This window comes from Parasteatoda tepidariorum, chromosome 9 (assembly GCF_043381705.1).
Source record: "Parasteatoda tepidariorum isolate YZ-2023 chromosome 9, CAS_Ptep_4.0, whole genome shotgun sequence".
Taxonomy (NCBI): Eukaryota; Metazoa; Arthropoda; class Arachnida; order Araneae; family Theridiidae; genus Parasteatoda; species Parasteatoda tepidariorum.
Window position 1 is genome coordinate 50,931,297 of NC_092212.1, and position 24,074 is coordinate 50,955,370.

General features: G+C 27.7%; 1 protein-coding gene across 1 annotated transcript in view; it reads right to left on the bottom strand.

The window, feature by feature from the left end:
* The window catches only part of LOC107451191 (RRP12-like protein), a 43,022-nt gene extending 24,199 nt beyond the window's left edge, over positions 1-18,823 (bottom strand). Inside the window, exons 1-19 of the mRNA XM_043051660.2 lie at positions 18,623-18,823; positions 18,410-18,551; positions 16,909-17,035; positions 14,250-14,326; positions 12,129-12,237; positions 11,932-12,036; positions 11,020-11,137; positions 9,434-9,564; positions 7,273-7,404; positions 7,069-7,160; positions 6,861-6,972; positions 6,601-6,774; positions 5,052-5,087; positions 4,219-4,361; positions 3,185-3,300; positions 3,032-3,096; positions 2,866-2,916; positions 1,421-1,553; positions 200-354 (exon numbers count right to left, since the gene is read on the bottom strand). Coding sequence (XP_042907594.1) covers positions 200-354; positions 1,421-1,553; positions 2,866-2,916; positions 3,032-3,096; positions 3,185-3,300; positions 4,219-4,361; positions 5,052-5,087; positions 6,601-6,774; positions 6,861-6,972; positions 7,069-7,160; positions 7,273-7,404; positions 9,434-9,564; positions 11,020-11,137; positions 11,932-12,036; positions 12,129-12,237; positions 14,250-14,326; positions 16,909-17,035; positions 18,410-18,551; positions 18,623-18,761 — 2,157 coding nt within the window. The 5' untranslated portion in view covers positions 18,762-18,823. The remainder of the gene's footprint in view (positions 1-199; positions 355-1,420; positions 1,554-2,865; positions 2,917-3,031; positions 3,097-3,184; positions 3,301-4,218; positions 4,362-5,051; positions 5,088-6,600; positions 6,775-6,860; positions 6,973-7,068; positions 7,161-7,272; positions 7,405-9,433; positions 9,565-11,019; positions 11,138-11,931; positions 12,037-12,128; positions 12,238-14,249; positions 14,327-16,908; positions 17,036-18,409; positions 18,552-18,622) is intronic.
* Between the last annotated feature and the right edge of the window lie 5,251 nt (positions 18,824-24,074).

Genomic DNA, 24,074 nt, shown 5'->3' on the forward strand with positions numbered 1-24,074 from the left:
AACCTTTCAAGACTAGACAACTTAATTTAACAGCAATAATAAGAAAAAACTGCTAAATTTTATAAAAATGTTGTTAAACGATAAAATTAATGAGCATAATGAAGACCCTAACTCATATTAAAATTTTTCAAGGTTTCCTTTTCATGTTATTAAAAAAAAAAAGATTTTGAACAACAAAACAACATTAAAACATATTTACCTCTTTTTTAGCGATCTGAAGATAAATCTTAATTGTTTCATAAGTGGCAAGGCGAACATTGTCTTCTACTTGGTCCTTAGAATCGGGTGAGTAAAGGTTAAAAAGTACTGGTAGATAATTACTTGAATACTTGACCATGGTTTCAATTTGTCTTTCTAAGAAATAGATAATAAACAGCTAATAAACTAACAAATCAACACCATACATTTCATAGTACAAACTTTATTTTATAACAAAATATTGCTGACCGATATACAATTAAAAAGCTCTACAAATGTTTGTTTTTTTCTGTACTGAATAAGAGAGTATAATTTGAAAATTTTCACTTCAGATTAATTCTGTCACTAAGCAATATCTATAAATATATTTTAAACATGCCAGATATAGATCAATTTTAATTTCTTAGTTGAAATGCAAATTTTATTGGCATTTTAATTAAAATTTGATCTTTTGAAAATGTGCTTTCTTGGCCATACACAAAAAATCATTTACTACAGACAGAATATCACATGCATACACCCAGAAAAATCATCAACCACTTTTCGCAAAATATTTCATATAAAACTTTCAAGATTTTTAATTTTACCAACAAATGAGAAAGATGGAAGGTGGTAGCTTTTTTCAAAATGAGAAAGGTGGAACAATGTGACTGCCAAGAAAAACTTTTGAATCATTTACAAGTAGTGCTGTAGAAAATAACTTTAAATCAAATTCAAAACAAAGAATAATACATTAAAACCACTTAGCTACCACAAGGAAGAAAATTTCTCAAAAACTGTCGAAAGTTAGCAGCCCAGGTAAAGTATGTGTTTAGTATGGGATTTGTTAATTTAATTCGAAATATAAAATTTGATTATAATATTTTAACAGCTCTTTGTATAATTATAATATTAAATTTTAATAAACTCCTTTATGTCAAATATTGGGAAAAATTACAGTTGTTTAAGTTTTATAAGAAATTCATTATTTATTTTTCTGTTTAATTTTCACTTATTTAAAAAATTTGTATTTAATATTTGAAAATCAATATTTTTTAAACTAGATTTGTCACTAAATTTTTTATAAAAGTTGTTTAAATATCTGATAGTTCATTTTGAAAAAGAAATTTTTCCATTCTTTACACTTAGGTTAGAAGAAAATTACGTCCTTCAGGGCAGTTTTTTCTAACAGGAAAAAAAATATCAACCCTGATATTCAACTCTAAGTTAGAAATAGCATTACCATTATTTGCATTTTTTGTTATCAGCAACCTGAGGGCACTTAGTATTGTCAAGCGTAATGGCGGGTCTGTCTTCAAAACATCCGCAAGCATTGGAGGTAAACCTTTACCACTTGTTCCATCAGTCGTAAAGCTCTAAACATTTGTTGAAAATAAATTAAAATAAATCCAGCACTTTGAAATTTAAAGAAAAAATACTAATTAAAATAATAAATACAAATCTTATTAATTTTTTATATAAATAAATACACAGCTACAAAAAATGTCTTAGCAAGTTCTGCCTTGTGATAACAAAAATCAGAAGCAAGAATTTTGTTCCTCGATTTCAATTCTAATCAAAACTGTACAATCTTCTAAGTTATTAAAAAAAATTTTTAAAAACTATTTGTCGTTAAAAATTCATATATATATAAATCGATAAAAAAAAAGATGCTGAAATAATATAATAATATGAAATTGCCTTCATATTTTAGAATATATGATAAATAAGTAATGAAATCTTGAATGTCACTACTATTATACATTATATTAATCTTTAATATATAGTCACTTAGCATCTAATTCTAATGGCTTAAGTGATTAGTGACCCCCTAAGTGATTCTGATAACCAAAAGACATCACTTTACCTGTTGTTTTTCCAGATAATGTGCCAATTTCTTGTCGTGTTATTCAAAGAGAAAGTTGTTTATTTAGGAGAAATTAATTTGTGTGCTTCCCCCAATTTAAAACACTTGTTAGGTTCTATTCTCCTGCATTATTTAACTTTAGGAATTTCACACTAAGACTTAACAAGCAAAAAGCCCATCAGGTACCATGTTTTTAATAATAAATAACAAATTTGAATATGCAATATGAAATGTTAAAATGCTTTACATAAAATAACTTTTATAATTTCTTCCAATTAAACAATTATTTATGCATTCTCATGGGCCATAAAATCTCAAAGCTGAATATGTAATTTATTAACAAGTATAAATTTAAATTTTTAAGAAAAAACTTAAACAAGCAAAATTATAAGACAAAAAAAATGATGATAGTTTAAAAAATAATTAAACATAAGAAAGATTAGTTTTTTTGTTTTTGTTGTCTATTATGGATTCAAGGGAAAAACATGTCCAGCAAAACCTATAACCCTATTCAATTTTTCACAAAATAAGAAACTTCATACTAGTTTTATCCTAATGCTTATAAAAAAATTTTGTTTATGGTGATAAAAAATCATAACAAGCAGCTTTCCATTGCTTTGGACAATTGTTTTATCATCTAAATTATGCCCGTTAATCCTTTATGATACAATATACCATCTTCCCAAAGTTAATCATTTACATTGAATAAATTAAGCATTTCAAAATGACTGATTTGAATAAATATTTAATACTTAAAAATTAATAAAATATTTTGAAATGTTAACTTTCAATAAAAAGCAAGTGAATAAATATATTCATACCATTTCAAAATCAGTAGGCTCTGTACAAAATCCAGGTAATAATGACCAAATCTATAATTTTTTGAAAAAATTGTAACTTATTAAGGAGAAACAAAGAATAATGTTTAATATTTTTTTTATAAAATACTTTTACAACAATTGTTTGTAGAGAAATAAGGTACTTTACTTGAGAATATATAACTTCAAATAATTTGCTCTCTACAATCCTTTCTTCTTGTTTCAAAACCAAGGCTTAAAAAGAAAAATAGATTTATTTACTATATTAAACAAACAGAGGATGCATAAGTTTAAAGCTTTCTAGATAAATAGCATAAATTACCTCTATTTTTTATTTTCTTAGCTAAAGGCAAGAAATATTTACTGAAGAAGCCCAGTTCTGTTTTTTTTATGTGATCTCTTAGAAGAGGTAACAGCCAACTTCGAGGAAAATCAGGTCTAATAATGAAATATGTATATATATGATGTTAAATGCAAAAAGAAATTATAATTTAACGTAACAAAACATGAACAAATAAAAATATTAAAATAAGAGCAAAGAAGAAAATTGGTAAATTGATTTTAAAATAAAGAACTGTTTTTATTTTGGTACGGAAACATCTCACAAATTTTTGACACATGACGGTTTTTACCGTCATGTCAAAACCCATAGTAAATTAATTCAAGTGCTAATGTCCTGCCCATCCAGTTCCGCATCCATTAAAAGAATCTTCTCCAATTTTGGACTTATCCATACTAAACTCAGAAATCGACTAGGCAATGAAAAATGCCAAAACTAGTGACTTGCTATCATATGCTTTGGCACAGTGACCCCGACTACTGAGCATGTAATTTTGTTCGTAATTAAGTTTTGTTTAATGTGCTTTTTCAACTGAATAAAAGTTTTTAACTTGACAAAATAGCAGTAACTCCTGACTTAGAGTTTGTTAGCAGTTACAAGTTTTGAAAGTTTTGTTTAGTTTATTTCTAATATATAAGAGATGCCAAATTTTAAATTCTTCTTGAAGTGAAAAATTTTGAATCCTTTGCAAATCAAGTTATAATGATAAAAGTAAGTATCACTATTTTCAATAAGTATATTACAATATTTCTGTATGAATGTATATCCTTCTATAAGAACACATGTATATAGTTGCAAAATCAATAGCAATCATTTACAACATTCATTTATAAAGGCAATTATGGGAAAATAATATATTGTCAGCTATATGCCATAAATTAAAGAAAATAGTAGGTTTTTGACGGTTTTTACCACTGCCATGTCAAACACCAGTTTTTGACGGCAAAAACCCAACCCTAAATTAACTTTTAATACTACAATAACAGAGTTTAAAGTATAGAACAAAATATTCTTACTTTTCTTCACTAATCTGCAATGGTATGGCAGTCAATACAACTCTTGGTCCCATGTATTCAATAGCTATGCCAAGAGCTTTCTCAACATCACTCACATGTGGGAATTTAAAACTGTCATGTAGATCAGCAAGTGACTGAAGACACTTGAAAATAAAATACAAAATTATAAATTGAGTATAATATCAACAGTCTAACAACATTTTTTTCAATTAATAAAGAAATTTGTTAATACAAACTTATAACTAAACAATAAAATACTTTATTTTCACACATTAAACTTTGATTAACCTGTTACTTGTTTCGCACTAAATATCACATGATATATTTTGTGTGATATGGTATTTTAACAAAATGTAAACATTTACCTATTCACATTTGTTTGATGAAAAATTTGTTATAAATAGAGGAGCTATACCACTTTTTTTCAAAATTTATTTTCTACCTTCAAAATGTCATCAAAATTATAACAAATAGAAAAGCAAAAAAAAGGTAGAAGGTAAACTGCTGTGCACTGTGTATAGATTCTTGATTTTTTACTTAAAAAAGTATTACATTGTCCTTTTTATTACATTACAGTTATGTAGATAATTTTAAATATTTGCAATATGGATCATAACAAAAATTATATAAGAAACTTAAATTCTTCAGCAAATGACCATAACTTTGCTAAAGAATGATACTAATGACCCAACAAAGAAAGAAAATACATTCAATAATAAGAATTAAAAAAGCAATATTTAAAACAAAAAAAAGAGATAAATTATTATAAGGATATAATACACCATATAGTATAGTAAACATGAACTTCAATCAAATTTTATATTAATACTTACTTTCATCATAGCTGTATGACAATGTTTCCCCATGGTCTAAAAAACAAAATAGATATGTTAATTTAGTCAGTTTTAAAAAAAGATAAAGTGGTGATCTTTAAGTGAATGGTGTTTCCCTTTATAAATTTATAACTTAGTTTATTCTACCATTTAAAACATTCTGATAACTTCATTTTTTAAAAAATTAGAAGAAAAAAATTTTTTTCTTTAGTATTAACCCAATATAACTATTATGGTTCCCCTTGATATTTTTTTTAATGTATCATGTACTTATAGCAATTATTTTTCCAACAAAATGACGTGATGAGATGGAAAACCATACTGTTTTCATATCATACTAATAGACAATGTCTTACTCAAAATTTCAGAGACAATTCTAATAGATTTATTAAGCTAAGTGATATTGTCAATAATCATTCTTATTATACCCTATTATTTAACTATCAAATCAAGGCAAAACCGACAATCAAAGAAAGAAAATCGAAGATCAGACAGTAGAAGTAGTGCTTTATTTATGTCGCACTGGAGTTGTACAATGAGCTATTGGCAACGGTTTGGGAAACATTTCTGAGGATGATACAAAGACTGGCATAACAATACAATTTTGATCCCCTTCAGGGGGATGACAGCTCTATTTTGGTAACCCAACAAACTGTGTGTAAAGTCGAGTACTTAATGGTGGAACAGCTTGATTAGGACCAATACTAAATATCATCTCAGGCTGATCAAAGTGGACACTCAACCGCTCACTAACCGCAGTCAATGATATTTTACTTCATTGATCTAATGGGAGTGTTTTATGATCAATTCATTGTGGGATCCTACAGCAAACAATCAACCAATACTAGTCATCCAAAGTAGATCTTGTCTTCGATTCTTTTTAATCTGTGATCACTGTCTTTATTATTTTATTTATTTTAACAACTTGTTATATTACGACGTTAATGTTTGCAGCGTTTTAGTACATATGAAATCCTACTGGTTTACACATTGCACTATTTAACAACTATCCTATCTAAACTGTCTAAAAAATGCAATATGTGACATTCAAATAATTGATAATTCAAATAATGATTAAATTTTAATGCTTGATTTCGATTAGCAATTACAACGTAACAAGCAATAGCAATGTTAATAGCAATAGCAACGTAACAATTGTTAAAATTTTTGTATACATAGTTTTATAACATGTATACAATGTTGGCCACAAATATTAACATGTTTGTTCACAAATTACGAGAGTGTTAAACAATTTAATGGTGAGAAAATAAGAAAACTACTGCTACAAATAGAATATTACAAAATAGAATATGAGTTATTTGTCAAACCCAGCCAAAGAATTATGCTAAATTACAAATGAAAACTTTTCATATTGACATAGTCTAATCTTGAAAAACAGTTAGATTTGATAAGTTAGTTAACAGAATTAAGATGTTTTTCTGATTTTCGATAAATATAAATTAGTTGAACTTTGAGAACCAGATTGGTTCTTTTGGCAAAGGTTTAGTAATTACCTTAAATGCATATAATTGGTTCATAGAATCCTTACCTCAAAAAATCCTGCAAGCACAATAATAACATATTTCCAAGCTTTATGATATTGATAACTAAGAGCTTGTTCTACATGGCTAAACATTTTGTGCATGGGATTATTCACCGGATCATCAAACAGAAAATTTTGAAATACTTCATGACTTGTAACAATGCACTCATGTAATAAATCCTAAAGTTGATTAAAAAAAGATTAAAGAAGTTTCTTTTTTTTTAAAATATGTTAAAAATTACATTTAATTTAAATATGTAACTTACATATAGAGTTACAGCAACAGCTTGCATTGTATCTTCTCTGTCACTGAGCCAACATTTAACAGCAGTAGCAAAAAAGTTAGGAAAATGTCCGATGCAGAGCCTTGCATCAAGCCTAACAAGTACACAAAATTTCAAATAAAATTCTTATAAATAGATAAATAAATGAAACAAAACAAACTTGTAAATAGATAAATAAAACAAAACAAACTTATAAAGATTGATAAAGGCAGATTTCATCAACATAAGCCATTCTATCAAACTCTGAGTTTCTTTGACATTCGGTTGATATGGATACATAGCCTGTAATTTGAAAATGATTTGTTACTTCCTAAACGATGATATACACTAAAATTTATCGAGAATTAATATTTTTGAATTAAAAAAAAGTAAATTATAAATAGGAGCAACTTACACTAATGATCTTTGCATTTAATTCAGCAGAGATATTTTCTGAGGATTTAATTTTCTTCTCGTTTAATTCAGAGGTATATTCTGAAGATTTAAAAAGTCCTTGTAAAGCTTTGAGACAACATGACGTTACCATCTATTAAAATAAAATAAAGATCAACAAAATAAAAACCATACTGCTAAGACCTTAAGAAATTATTAAAAAAATATAATTACATAAGAAGTTTCTTTTTTACTTTACTCAGGGTTTGTAAGAAAAGAAAAATATGAACATTTTAATAACATTAAACTTTCATGTTACCCACATTTTAATGTCTGTAAAATATGATTAACAAATATCACATAAACGAATTTCAAATATCAAATGTATAGTATTAAAACAATACCAAAAAAAAAAACTTTTTTATTCGAACACAACTTTAAGCATAATTCAACAGACAACAACAAATTCAAATTAATTATAAACTCAAGCTTGATTTTTAATAATTATTAGTAAATTATTAATAAATTCATTATTTATAAATTTATTATTGATAAATTCAAATTTGTAAGAATGTATAAGAATATTAATAAATTCAAGTTTGTAAGAGTGTGTAAGAATATTAATAAAGATTCTAAATAATTTAACAAGCTTTTATTTATTTATTTTTTTAAAGGAAAAAAAATACAATTGATGCTTGAAAGAAATATAAAATTTAAAAAAGAATATAATTCATTAGATCTTGCCCAATAAATAAAAAATAGTTCACATAGATGAACAGGCAAAATAATGTACAATATTTAAATATGCAGGTAACAAATGGCATTTTAAATTTCCTTTACCCATAAAACAAAACTGTTAATAAAATTAAAAACATACACACTATTTTAAATATATATTAAAAAGTACGCTAAAGTAAATATGTAATCAATACAAATTTTGATCTGAAGTAACATTTGAATTGCACAATAATCTGCCTCAAATAACTAAATCTTTTTTCTCTTATAAAATATGACCTGGCTACTTTAAGACATCTGATGCATATACAACTGATATATTTCCATTTACAATTATTTAAATAATTAAATTTTTAAATTTATGATTTTCTTTGCTTTTAAAAAAAAATGTTAACCTAAACATTATATCCTCGAAGGTAATTCTCTCTATCATCGGCTGGGAGCAGCACAATAATAGTCATTTATAACTTCTTCTAAATAATAGGAATGTGTTGATTTACGTTTATCTGAACTGAAAAGTTAATTTTATACAATTTCTTTGAAAGTTTTTTTTTTTTTAAAAATTCTTCTCAATGGTTCAAGTTATCGATAATATGGTACAAAGAAGGAAAAAAAAAGAGATTAAAAATGTGAAAAAGGATGAGAATGTTATGAATGGATGAGAATAATGGATGATGATATTGTTAGCATAATCCACTTGATTGTTGTGTAAAATAAAAGTGTTAAATAATAGCGTGCAATAAAAGTATTTCTTATTGAATTTCAGTAATATTTCTATGTTCGCATGTGGTTTTATGATATTCATAATAATAAAATACATAAATTCATAAAACTAAGATCCTTTTGCTCATCAATACAAGTCAATTAGAAAAAAAGTCAGTTAAAAAAAATAATGAAGAATACATTTATCGACTCATGGTCAATATTTCCAAACCGGCTTTTTGGAACTGGGTATTTCACATTAGGTCAGTGACAATGGTAAATACGCAATAAAATAAAAAGAAACACTAAATTCATTTTTATGAAAATAAATTAAAAATTATGCTTTCTCTTACCACATTCCTCATACTAATTGCATCATTTTTCCATCTATGCAATTATAAATCTGTTGCATTCATCACCACTATGCCAAATATCCACTTCCAGTAGTACCTACTCTACATTATTATTCACCCTACTTACCATTTTACTTATTTATTTATTTTCTATCTCAGCAATTACATGTTTAAAACATGAAATCTCTATAATTATATGCAAAATTAGCAACAACGAAAATTCGCCAAAACAGCTGTAGACTGGCAACAACGCAATTCCAATAACAACAATGAAATAATGAACAACTATATTTAAGACAATTTAATAATACTAATGAATTCCACAAAATCAAAGGTACCTTATAAGAACTTGAAAAATGATCAATGAAGATAACCGCAAATAATAATACTTACAGCATTGCTAAGAGTCATAACTTTGATTATGGTTTCACATGTTTTTTTTATATCTGGTTTTGAAAACAATCCAAGAATTCCATGTAAGACAGCAAGAATATAAAAAGTTTCCTTTGAATTTGGAGAATTGCCTGAAAAAATTTTTAATCTAGCTAAAAAATTGAACTTAAACCAAGTTCTTACATATATATGTTTACAAAACACATTTTAGGTAAAACATCTCATTGTCTGTTTAATCCCTTGACATAATAAGTTTCATTACAATTCTTCAGTCAATTTTATTATAAACAGTTATATATTATTAAGTATAGATAAATCAATGCATATATGATTACATACACAACACAATAATGAAATTACTCTGCAATAATTTGACATGAATAAACAAAAGTATTATTTATTACTTTAATATTACTTTTGCATTTAACAAACATACATTGGCATTTAACAAAAAAAAGAGTGTTCATATTCTTTAAGTATAGAGAATTCAATGCACAATATTAGCTCCTTAAATATACACATAATTATATTAAAAAGACAAGAGAAATTCAGATGCATTATCAAAAAAGTTTCTGTAAAAAAATGTTAAATGGGTGAAACAAGGTTTTTAAGACGCATTTAGTATAATTATAAAAAATGACAATAAAGAAGTCTCATATAAAAAAAAATAACGCAGTATCAAAAAAAATTTTTATTGAAATATAATTTCACAAAATGAAAAAAAAAATCCTAAAATCTTAAAAATATTCAAAAATCTCTAAAAATACAAAAGACATCAAAATTTAAGCCCTAATAATAAATTTTTATTATCCACAATAACAAGTATATTAAGCTAAAGAATGCCCATATCTATTTATTTTCAGTAAATATGTTAGCACAGGTTTAATATAAAAATTGTCGATATTATCTCTAGGAGAACAATTCCTTTTACATGCATTAAAATCTTATCAATAAAGTTTACACCTCTTTAAGTTACAAAACTAATTCAGTGTAAAAACCTAATTCTTTTATTTTATAAAAACCACATTTTAAATGGAAAATAAAAGAAATACCATAACTGTCAGGATTCTGATTCCTCTCTCACGCATTTGATTGACACCTGACCTAAGCGACACAGGAAGTGTGTCCCTCTACAGTGGGGGATAGATTAAGATGAAGCGAAGGACTCTTCTTGGTGAGAAAAAGGATTTATAATATAAACTGGATGCAGAGAGAGTAGAGATTGGATGCTGAGAGAGTAAAGATGAGAAGAAGCAATGGAGCTCTGGAATTTGTATGTTATGTTGCACATGTATATTTTCGTATTTAATTTTAAATATATAGATAATCAAGAATCCTAAAATAAATATATATATTATAAAAAGTCCTTGTCATCATTTAAAGTGACTAAATGAACGTACCGAAATAAAACCATCTCACAAAGAAAGGGATGTCACAATAACAATGTAATAAAACTTTCAAATAAAAAATACAGAGTCTTTGGAGATTCATTTTATGTATAATTATAAATTCAGAAGATAGTCACTCTTCTTTAAGTTAATAGATAAAATTTTAATTTCGAAACAAATAATAATAATAATGATTACTTTCTAGCTTTTTAATGCAGAAATCAGCAATGGTTGGTGCAAGAGGATGAATAGAAGCAGATTCTGGAACACAATGATCTAAAAGTTTGCGAATAATAGAATGGGACACTTTTCGAACCTAAATCAATTATAAAAAACATTATTACTTTCCACCATAATATAATAACCCAATTTATTATATTCTAAATTAATAAAAAAATGCCTTTTTCTTGATGTAATTTTATAATTTTTCATGAAATATAGACAGTAAATACTAGATATCAAGATATAAACCTAAATGAACTACTTAACTATAAAAGTAATTTTTTTTTTTGGCTACAAGGTAAAAAAATCTGTGGCACCACCTACCATGACACATTAATTCTAATATCATGGTATCAAACAAAACCATAGGTGTCAAGTTGCCATTTAGCTTATTTATCAAACCAATAATTTTTCCAGCTTTCTTAAGTCCCATATTTAGCAATCTCAAAATGACTGCACATTATTTTCTTTTAACAAAAAACTAGAGGTTTCACTTTACATAATATATTCAAATTATTACTACACAGTCATAAAAATATGTTCATTATATTACTATACTGTCTCAATAAAACTGACATGAATAAATAGGAAATATATTATAAATATTAAAAAATAAGTAAATAATTTATGCAAGTCAATAAAATTATATAGTTTGTCAAGAAATACAGAAAATAACATTTCTGAAAACTGTTACTTTCTTATAATAAAACTGTTAGCAATTGATATTAAAAAAAATAATAAATATAGGACAAGTAAGCATCATGATCAAACTTTAACAACTAGGTCATAATTAGAAGCTACTCAAAAAATTTTTTAAAAAAACCGGAAGCATTAAAATAAAATAAAAAATTAAATATATAAAGAGCAATCAGAAAAGACATTATATACCTTAGGTTTATGATGAGTAACAAACTCAAGAATAACTCTAACCTCTTCACATTTTTCAGGCCATACAGTTCTTGTTTTCAAAAAGCCATACATTATGCTCAATAACTATAACACAAACGTTAAAAAATTTGGATTATTGTAAAATCTACAACAAAAAACAAAATACTCAGAGGACTTCAAGTAGAATTATGACTTACATTTCTCAATAAAGCACAGTGGTCTGAATTCATGTACTTGATTAACAGTTTTGTAAATGTTTCATGAACATTTAATTCTTGAAGCTTTAGTAAAGTTGAGTTGTTCATTCTACAAAAAAAAAAATTTATAACATTAATGTAAATAAGAATAAATACTATCGCCACATATACATAAAAAGCTATAATTTGTCTTACTATCTCTTTAAGCTATTACATTCCTAAAGATTTTGTATTAAATCAAAATAAAATTACATTTACCCTCAATTAGCATACATAAAAGAAAATGAAGTTTTTACTTTCAAATATGAGCATGTTAAATACAAAATAAAAAGAACCTATATCAAAATAATTAAAAAGACTATTTGGTCTGCAAATTCAATTAACTAACAATATTTTTAAATGACATATTACTAATAATGATCATTTATTTTAAATGACATATGACTAATAAACCAAGTCGGAAAGAAATAGTCTTTAAAAAATGTTAAAATTATTTTAAGATAATAAAATATTAAAAGGCTTAACATTAATAAGATTGAAATACTACATAATAACACTACTAACATATATACAGTAGAGCACCGATTATCCGAACCCTTATTATCCGAACTATGTCTGAATTCGTTTTTTTATTTTTAAAGTTTAGAATACTTTTTAAGATCTTGACAATTTTTCTAAACTAATTAGAATAAATAATATCCACTACATTCGAAGACCATATTTAATTTACAACCTTTTTAGCAGTTTTCTTATAGCAGCCATACATACATGTATGGTGATACATTTAAACCTACCTACCCTTTTACAACTGAAAATTATCTTCCAAGAATGCGAGCTTCATTTTGATAGTCTACAATGGTTGGAATGCAGAAGGAGTTTATGAATAGATAAGTGCTGAAGTTTTATAATTGGGGAATGGGTAGTTGTCACTTATGTTTAATGATTAGTGATTACAGTGCTTGGAATAAAATTCTTAACAGAAAAACTGAAGTTTCTGAACCAGTAGATCTTTCGGATAAAAATGATGAAATTGTTGATTTTTAATGAAAATCGGAACTCCACTGACGAAGATGAAGAAGTAAGTGATCAAGTTCAAGATAGAAGCATGCAATTCATTAGATATTGCAATGAATTGGCTAGAACGTCAAAATGATGTTGATCCAGTTCATTTTTTTTATTTAAAAAGATTAAGGGATATATGGCTGCTAAAAAAAAAACGCATCTTCTTTGAAACAAAATCTTTGCTGGATTTCTTTTTCAATGGAAAATAATGAAAAATGTGGTAAAATCAGTAATTGACAAAAAAAATTATAAAAAACTAAAATATGATAAAAATAATTCAAAATAAAAAAAAGTTTTAAAAACAGTTAATTAAAAATATTTAAAAATTGAAGAAAAAAAAATTTTTTAACACGCCAAAGCTATTTTAAATAGTACTACCAGTCCTAAGCCTACAAAAGGTGCAAAGGGAAGTTAGTGCATAAATAATAATCATGTACACTAGATTTTAAACAGTTTTCCAATTATCCTTTTCCTTTCCATTTCCTTTTCATTATCCGAACCATGTTGGGTCCCGAGCAGTTCGGATAATCGGCGCTCTACTGTATTTAAAACGTATAAGACAAAACTGGCCATAAAAACATCAATTTAATTGACAAAAACTTATAGCTCTAGACAAATTAATTAGTGAATAACCCCTTAATAAACCATATTAAAAAATATAAATTGCAGCACTTGATCTTAATTTTTATGTATCTATGTATTTAAATTAGATTTTGATTAGTTTTTATGCATTTTGAAAAGAGCATAACAGAAGTTTTTAAATAATGTAGCCATTTTTCACTGTCTACAAAACATGTACATTTAAAAAAATCAAAAAATATTTTTAAAAAATGAGGAAAAATTATGACATGAAAAATTAAGTTTTTTTATGAAAACTTTTATTTTTTCATGTCAATATTAATAAACTAAATAATTAATTAACCAACCAACATATCTGTAATATTGGTTTCATTTTTTTTAGTTAGTTCATTCTAATAAAGATAATTTATTGACTTATTGAAATAATGGAATATTGACATTTCATGTAGTGTAACATAACATTTATAAATTAAGACTTACTTTCTTACAACCATTGACAGCAAGCAAATTATTGCAGTTAAAGTTTCATCTGTTGTAACATCATCAAGCAAAACAACCTACAGAAAAGAAAAATTAGTATATCATTCTAGTTAAAGAAAGTTCTAGCAACATTTCATCATCATATTTCTGACACATTTTAAACCTTTAAATTCCTCAGAAAAATGATTTAAAGCAGTGCTTCCCAACCAGGAGCCCACATCCCAGAAAGGAGTAATTTGAAAATGGAGTCATTTAGAGTTTATGTTACAGTATAATGGCTCTTTGTTGCTATTCAAACTTGATGTAAATATCCAGTATATATACATTCTGTACCTTATGTTAGTTGTGATAGTATGTTATCAAAAATAGTTAGTAATTCAAAGATAGATGCACACTATAGGGACCAGACATCTTTGAAATATGAAATCATAATTATGATCACTAGAATGTGATCATCAGAATTGTGAAATCATCAGAAAGTACCACTAACTCCTAAGATATCAATAACACAGCCCTTGCGACAAAATTCTCGAGCACTAGTATCTTACAGCTAGCTAATTTTAATAAAAACTAACATATATGTTACTAATTTAAAATAACAAAAGTGCCGTGTTTGCAAAGAAAAAACTATTATAATTTTTTTTAAATTGAACATGCAATAAATTTTTGTTCTAATATTATGGATAATATTCTTGCATTTTGTAAATAATCATCAGCATAAAAAATCATGAAATCCGCCGCTGGAAAAAAAGACAGACAATGAAATCACGCGAATCAGACTCCTCAAAAAGGGGTTACTCAAATGCCTGTTTTGTTTCGAGATTAGGTTGTCGTAATAAAGAATATCGGATTTAAAAACCATGGAAAAATCAATAGCCAATAACTGCCAAACCAATAACTGCCAGAAATTTGATAGAATCATTGTCTTAAAAGGCAAATATTCAAATGCACGATACAAATTTTCCATATTGTTTGAAATATATCGGGACATTTAAAAACCATGTGAAAATCAATATCAATAACTGCCGAAAATGCAATCGAAATATTACATCCATTTACATTCCTGTCAATGTAAATTGTGCGTGTCAAAAAATGATTATCTAAGCGTATGATACAAACATTACGTGTATATTTCTGTAGAAAAGAAAACTTTACATTTTTTACTTTTCAATTTATATTATTTAATTCTGATTTATATTACTTAATTTTGATTTATATTAGCTTATCTTTTATAAATCAGTTTTATATTAAAGTACAAGATTTTTTTTTTTTTTTAATTCATGAAATTATTTTTAAAGATAGTGAAATACACAAATGATAAAAATAACATTAAAAGATCAAAGTTAAGACTAATATCTTAAATATATTTTCCAAACTAAAATTGTGTCAATAAAACAAATCCATCAAAAAAGTATATTAGTGACTGATTTTTAGAACTTAAATTACTTACTAAATTTTAAGATAAGATGCGACTTTAATCTGCATCTTTTCTTAAACAGTGTCTTTAGAGCATCGAGATATAATCTTAGCACATAAATTAGATCTACATTTTAGATTAGATAATTCACTGTGAAGAACCCATTGTTTATCAGCCTAACCATGAATACAATTCAAAAAATAACTTGGTTGTACTTCCTATAATAGCGAATGTCTAGCAAAAATTTTCTATAACTTTTATGTCAAGACACTAGTCTAGTGCAGGCCATTATGTTATGGGTCCCACTCTTCCTTAGCAAAGTAAAAATTAATGACTTTAAAAATAAAAACTTAAAAATAGTTGTTTATCATAATATATACATGTACCCACAATAACAGTGCCAATTATTTGCCCTTCCAAAAAAAATTTTTTTAATTATGCTATTACTGACATAGTATGATCTCTGGCCCCCTTTCCCCACAACTTATTCTTTTGTTTCAGAATGCAAGCGGGATCTCATTCCAGGTGAAAGAAAGAAGATTTTAATGAAAGAACAGCAAGAGCATGCCTGCAGTCCTCCCCCCCACATCCTTTTTGTTTCTATAAGGGCTCTACCTTTGAAGCAAGAGTCAATTTCTAAGCTAAAGATGGTTTTTTGTTTCAAATTTTGTTGACTTATTGTTTCAAATATTTTTGTAAGACTAAAAAAAATTTTAAATCAACCAGTGTTACTAGAATTTAAGTACTTTTAAAATCCTTGAACCTAAATTAAACACTTTTAAAAGCCCTTATTTCCCAAAATAAAAATTAAGCAGTTTTTAAGGACTTTTAAATTACAGGGGGAACCCTGTGTTATAGCTATAAATGATGGTACGGAAATAGTGGAGTATTTACCCGTTAGCAATCCATAACCGAAGAACTATTTTTTTTCTAAGGATTAAAGATAACTTTCAGAATGAGAGAACATTTCAAAAATATAACAAATTACAAAATAAAACATCTAATAATTAATTTTAAGCATTAAAATCCCATGTGTTACTCTTTATATAAAGAATATTATCTAAATATAACAATAACTTGGATAAAATTATTAAAACAATAAAAATTGCATTGCATCATTTAAAAATTAAAATTTATACAATTTGATTTTAAATAATTTCTTAAAATAAAAACTGCATTTATTTAATGATTATACATATATATATTTCTATATAACACAAATATACAAAGATATACTCTTACTAAGGCTGAAAAATATTTTGCTTCTGATTCTTCTTCTCCTTCACCCTTTATAACTTCAGCCGTGGCTTCAAGAAGCGCAAGCATTTCTTTATGGAGAAAAGAATTACTGTTCCAATTTTTTAACAATCTGTAAAATTGAATGTATAATAATTAAATCATCTAAATTTTCAAATCAATTATACATCAAATCAAATATAATCCAATGGTTGGAAAACAGATATAGTGAATGTATGATAACTGACGCACAAAAAGATCTTTAATAACCAATACCATGATCATTGAAAATTGGGCAGATGAGAAAGAGATGAATAGATGAGAGTTGAAAGAGACTTTAGGACATTGAGAATAGAAAATTAGAAAGCGAAAATGCCAAACAGGGGGCTTGGGAGGAAAATTATTAAGAAGGTCATGGACCAACCCAGACTATGCCAGTAAATAAATATATAATAACAGAATAATGAAGTATAGTTTGTCTATAGAAAGAACTTCCCCAGCCACAAAGTCTAAGACCATCTACTGCTATGGAAACAAGAATAGTACGTTTCAGGGAGGGTTGCTTCTCTTCACTATAGGACTAACACAATAGATCGAAGAAAAATATTCCCTTTCTCTTTTCTCGCCAACTTGATCCAAAGCCTGACCTAAACAGTGAACCTACACCCCTATTTTAAATATTTGTATTCCCTTTCCATAGTACCCGCTACGGGTCCAGACGAATGGCTAGAGGAATTATTTCTATAAACAAACTATACAGTGATTCCACTTACTATGTGCAATAACAGGTCAAATACTTCACAAATTGTAGAGGTGAAGCGAAAAGTGAGTCATGACTTGTATTCTGCAATACAGGGGGAAGGGGGAAAATACCTGCCAACAGGTTTATGTAGGCAAAATTCTCACAAACACTTTGTAAGCAAAAATTTGTTTTCTTTAATAATAACTGAAGGAAAAATTAGAATTCTGAGAATCAAAGCACATTGTTGCTTTTCCTTGATACAAGTGTTTGATCAGTCCTATTTAAAAACCTTGATTATTCAAATACAACAACTCTCATTAGCTCCTTGTTTTGTTGGGCAATAGATAGAAGAATTATAAATAGATACTTAAAAATTGAAACTGGGTCAAGAATTCACTTTTCAAAAGAATAATATTCATATCTTAAAAAAGTAAATATGGACCTTCAAGTGTGGAAATCCCGGAAATCTATAATTTCTAAAGTCAGAGATATTTCCATTCTCCTTTCAATTGGTCCACTTCTGTGATAGTTTTTTTCTTTCTTTTTTTTTTCTTCTTAAGTTCCACGTAGGGTTTTGCGCAGAAATTGCCCAGGGCGAATATTCTTCCGCAGATCATGATATGATACGGAAATCTTCCCTTAAAGTCTGACGGAATCACTAATGCAAAAATATAACACACTTTAAATGTTGCATCAATTAAATACTAAATTTTGAAAAACCCGTTGACTGCGTAGATGGTAAAAAATTAACAAGCATAAACTTACCTGCTGAATGTTGGAAGTGTACAATTTGTGAATCCTGTTAGAGCTGTTCCGACACCTATGCTCATCGCATCATCTTCTAAAATATCATCAGTTGTTAGTTTATCGTGTTGCTGCAATTGAGCAACAGTGAGATTACTATTTCCTGAAAAAGAATTAAACATTATAAAATGTTGCTCATTGAAGTAAGAAAATTTAAACTATCATAAAATTTACCAGGATTTCCAAAGAAGGCCCGCTTTTTTGCTGCAGAACGATGTTTTGTGCATTCCGGATTAGAACTGGAGCTTTGTCCTTTTTTTAATACCTTCCCTTTACCTTTAGAGGCTCTTCGATTTCCTTTTTTATTCTTCATACCTGAATTTTGGCAAGGCGATTAATTAAACTAACAATAAAATACTGGAACAACTTGGATTAATACATNATCGGGATTAAGAAAAATCTATGCATATTTTTAAAAATTGACACCTACCAGTTAAATTAATGGAAAAGATTAGTAATCTTCACTTCCTCTTTGTTTTTAGCTACAATTTCATCTACAACTCGTTCAATACTAACATTTTTTTGCAAATTTGCTTCTTGAATTACATTTGCAAGTAAAAATTGTTTTAGAGTTTTTATGCTTTGTAGTTTTTATGCTTGTTACCCACCCTCCTATTGACAAATGGAACAGAAAGAATGCAAGAATTGCTCCATACAGCTGAAAAGCAAGTTTTTCTTGTTCAAAAAACTAGAAAAAAGTTTGTGTGAGAGTTGTAGAATTAAAAAAATTAATCTGATCTGTTGGTAGAAAAACGCATCAAGCGGGATTTTCATAAAAGGGGTAACGCAAAATCCGGGATTTTTAAACATTATCAGTATAGGCAATTTTCACGGATCAGCAGAAAATGACGCAAGAAGCGGGATAACGTACGAAACGGACAACGTAAAATCGGGGTTCCACTGTAATCAAATATAATCCAATGGTTGGAAAACACATATAGTGAATGTATGATAACTGATGCACAAAAAGATCTTTAATAACCAATACCATGGTCGATGAAAATTAGGCAGATGAGAAAGAGATGAATAGATGAGAGTTGAAAGAGACTTTAGGACATTGAGAATAAAAAATTGGAAAGCGAAAATGCCAAACAGGGAGCTTGGGAGTAGAATTATTAAGAAGGTCATGGACCGACCCAGACTATACCAGTAAATAAATATTATTAACTAACAGAATAATGAAGTATAGTTTGTCTATCGAAAGAACTTCCCCAGCCACAAAATCTGAGACCATCTACTGCTATGGAATCAAGAATAGTATGTTTCAGGGAGGGTTGCTTCTCTTCACTCTAGGACTAGAAGAATATTCCCTTTCTCTTTTCTCGCCAATTTGATCCAAAGCCTGTCTTAAACAGTGACCCTACACCCCTATTTGAAATATTTATATTTCCTTTCCATAGTGCCCGCTACGGGTCCAGTCAAATGGCTAGAGGAGTTCTTTCTGTAGACAAACTATATAGTGATTCCACTTACTATGTACAATAACAGGTCAAACACTTCACAAATTGTAGAGGTGAAGCGAAAAGTGAGTCATGACTTGCATTCTCCAATACGGTAGGGGGGGGGGGATTACCTGCCAACAGATTTATGTAGGCAAAATTCTCACAAAAACTTTATAAGCAAAAATTTGTTTTCTTTAATAATAATTGAAGGAAAAATTAGAATTCTGAGAATCAAAGTACATTGTTGCTTTTCTTTGATACAAGTGTTTGATCAGTCCTATTTAAAAACCTTGATTATTCAAATACAACAATTCTTATTAGCTCCTTGTTTTGTCGGGCGACAGATAGAAGAATTATAAATAGATGCTTAAAATTGAAACTGGGTCAAGAATTCATATTTCAGAAGAATAATATTGGAGAATTCGTATTTTAAAAAAGTAAATATGGACCTTTAAGTGTGGAAATCCTGGGAATCTATAATTTCTAAAGTCGGAGATATTTCCATATTGTGATCTGCAGCTTCAACTAAAATCACCAGACTGCCACATGTAGATGCTTGTCAGGGGGTGGCTATACCCTTTCAATTGGTCCACTTCTGTGATAGTTTTTTTCTTTTTCTTAAGTTCCTCATAGGCTTATGCGCAGAAGTTGCCGAGGGCGAATATTCTGCCGCAGATCATGATACGGAAATCTTCCCTTAAAGTCTGGCGGAATCACTGATGCAAAAATATAACACACTTTAAATGTTGCATCAATTAAATACTAAATTTTGAAAAACCCATTGACTGGGTAGAAGGAAAAAAATTAACAAGCATAAACTTTAAAACACACCTGCTGAATGTTGGAAGTGTACAATTTGTGAATCCTGTTAGAGCTGTTCCGACACCTATGCTCATCGCATCATCTTCTAAAATATCATCAGTTGTTAGTTTATCGTGTTGCTGCAATTGAGCAACAGTGAGATTACTATTTCCTGAAAAAGAATTAAACATTATAAAATGTTGCTCATTGAAGTAAGAAAATTTAAACTATCATAAAATTTACCAGGATTTCCAAAGAAGGCCCGCTTTTTTGCTGCAGAACGATGTTTTGTGCATTCCGGATTAGAACTGGAGCTTTGTCCTTTTTTTAATACCTTCCCTTTACCTTTAGAGGCTCTTCGATTTCCTTTTTTATTCTTCATACCTGAATTTTGGCAAGGCGATTAATCAAACTAACAATAAAATACTGAAACAACTTGGATTAGTACATCTTTATTAACAAATTTCAACATGCGTGTTTTTGTTTACCACCAGCATAAGAAAGAGCACGGTTGCGAACAATATGAGTGGGTTTCATATGTATTGTCCTTCTACCAAATATTATGGAGAATAAAGCCTATAGGCTCAAGTTTTATCACTTGTGCTTTGTGTCTGTTTTCAACCTGGGCAAAAATAGAGAGTCATAAGCAAATCAACCTTAAAGCAAATCTTGTAAACCTTTTTAAGATTATCACGTAAAGTTTAATTGAATGTCTTGTCTATAATATTTTATTTAACGGACTTTATTTAAAATATTATATATCAAATTTAGTGTTTGAAGTACTGTTCTGTTTCTATCTTGGAAATGGATAACGCGGCAAAAGATGTGAAGACTCCAATGATTTATATTTGTGGTGGTAATAATAATATTTCTTTCTTCTAATAATAGCTGTGCAAATTTTTATTCTTAGTCTATATGTAGAATCTAGACTTTAGGTTACAAGGTATTGAAGCACCCAATACCCTTGGGACCACTGAATTTTCATTGGTGTTAATCCTAGGTTTTATACCTTTATCAATCAAATTATTGTGAGGGTATATGAAATCCACGAAACAAAAAATAGTCTATGTTGAAAGCATTTAATAAATGACTTGGAGTAATTATTACTTTGTTTTAAAGAAATATATGTTTCTATTTAGTAAACTTTTGAAATTATCTTTTCTAGAGTGTCATCATGAAAATGAAATTAAAGCAAAGGATCCAATCAGATGCAGAGAATGTGGCTACAGGATTATGTATAAGAAAAGAACAAAAAGATGTATCCTTTTACTTTTATTAACAAAATGCTTTTTTACCTTCATATAAGCCAAATTAAATTTCATATTTCCCTCTCTCCCTATAATATCTCTAAATTTTTATGAAAGTATGAAATCAAATAGCTTTAAATAAAAGTATGAATATTCTGTTTTTCCTCAGTAGATTATTTTGTAGATTTTTTACCTATTGAGGCCTCTGACAGAAAGTCATAGCAAATTCTGTAAGCTCTTGCAAATTGGCTTGACAATTTTGCAGTGCATTTATGGTTAGCATTTGGCAAATTGTTTGAAATAAATGTTGTAAGTTCATGCTATGCAAAATTTGAAATGTAAATACAAGTTTTATTACTTTTACTGAATTGTTTTAAAAAAAATCATTTTTCAATATCACTAAACTCTTAGTGTCTCCTTCTGGGTCCCTAATATGGTGATTTGACCATGTATGTGTATATATATGCAGTACTTATAATTTTAAAATAATTTACCACCTTTTGTAATAGAAAAGAATTAAGTATTATAATCGCAATATATTTCTCACAAGGGCGAGAAGTGAAGTAACTAATAAGAATAATTGAAAAACACTTATTCTTAAACATAAATTAATTTTAAATTTTCTTATATTTTAATTAATAACCTTTGGTATTTATTGATAGACTTCTGAAAATTTCATTGTTTTTAGAATACCTATTTGTGGCTTATAAATTGTTTTTTTAGGATTTATTTAAATTGTTCAACATTTAGATTACTTTACTTGTTATCCTTAACTTCTGCTTAGTAGTTGTTTTTGATGCCAGATAAAAGAGATTTGGCTGTGGGTATATCCTGTAAAGAAGACATTGTATATAACATAGAAGACATTTTCAAGAATCTGTAAAAGAATTTTAAATTTGTTTTGTTAATAAAACGTTTTGATTAAAAAAGATATCTTACTGTTACTGTTATGAAACATCAGTGTCATAGAGACTTAAAAATCAAATTAATTATGTGTTACAATACTAACATATTAAGATAATGGTATCAAATTATTTTACTTCTTATAGGCTTCATGTGCAATGTGGTGTAATTTTATTCTGTTAAAATCTATTACAATACATTTCTAAACTATGAAATTTTATCATGATAATATATAACACAGTATTAAGTACCATTTAGGAACTTTCACTGTTGTGAACTGAAGGTAATTGTTAGTTTTTTCTCTAAAAAACATAATTATATTTAGGTGCTGAATTACTTTGCTGGAGAATAGCAATTAGAAAAGGAACCTGAAATAAAACTGTACAGAATAAACTATACAGAGTACAAAGGCAGCATCTCATTTGTTTTTTATCGAATTTGATAATTTTATTACAGTTGATAGTTCATAAGTATCAAGTTAAATTTTGCTCATATATACACCGATTATGAAAAAGGCACAATTGTGAAAAAAATATAAAAAACCGTTTGGAATATAACATTTAAGAATTTTACAAGTTACTTTGACGCTGTATTGTTAGAGCTTGCAAAATTGTAGAATTACTGTCTTTAAAGATTTTATCATTATAAAAATGTAACCTTAATAGTTCAATTCAATGCATATTGGGTGAGAAAAAAATAAAATTTGCTTATAATTTAATTTTTTAAGCTGAAATAAATTGGAAAACAGGTTTTCAATTTCAATAGAAAAGTGTAACATATGCTGAAAATAGGGTTAGCAATAATTTATTCAACAAGATATATGAAAATAATTTTTAAATTTTGACGTACGAAAATCTTGTCATTTGCACATGTCTTTGCAGCAAATAAATTTTTTCCCCAGGATTGCTTTAAATTTGAGCAAATGCTTATAAGTTCAACTGTGATACTGTCACTATAATCATACCTCCCAAGTCTCCTGTTTTGTAACGATGACTCCTGTATTTGACGACTATCTCGTGTTTACCCATATATTTTCAAATTTCTCCATATTTGTTGAAGAAATTTTTTACAAAAAAATTGGTGATAAAATATTTACTGATGAAAAAAATACTTCTCTTATTGCTCAACAGATAGTGCTATTAATGCCCCCCGCCCCAATGAGATGACCCGGGTTCGAATTCCACACCAGGTTTGGACCCACCACAATGCTGGCACAAAATATTTTCAATGGAT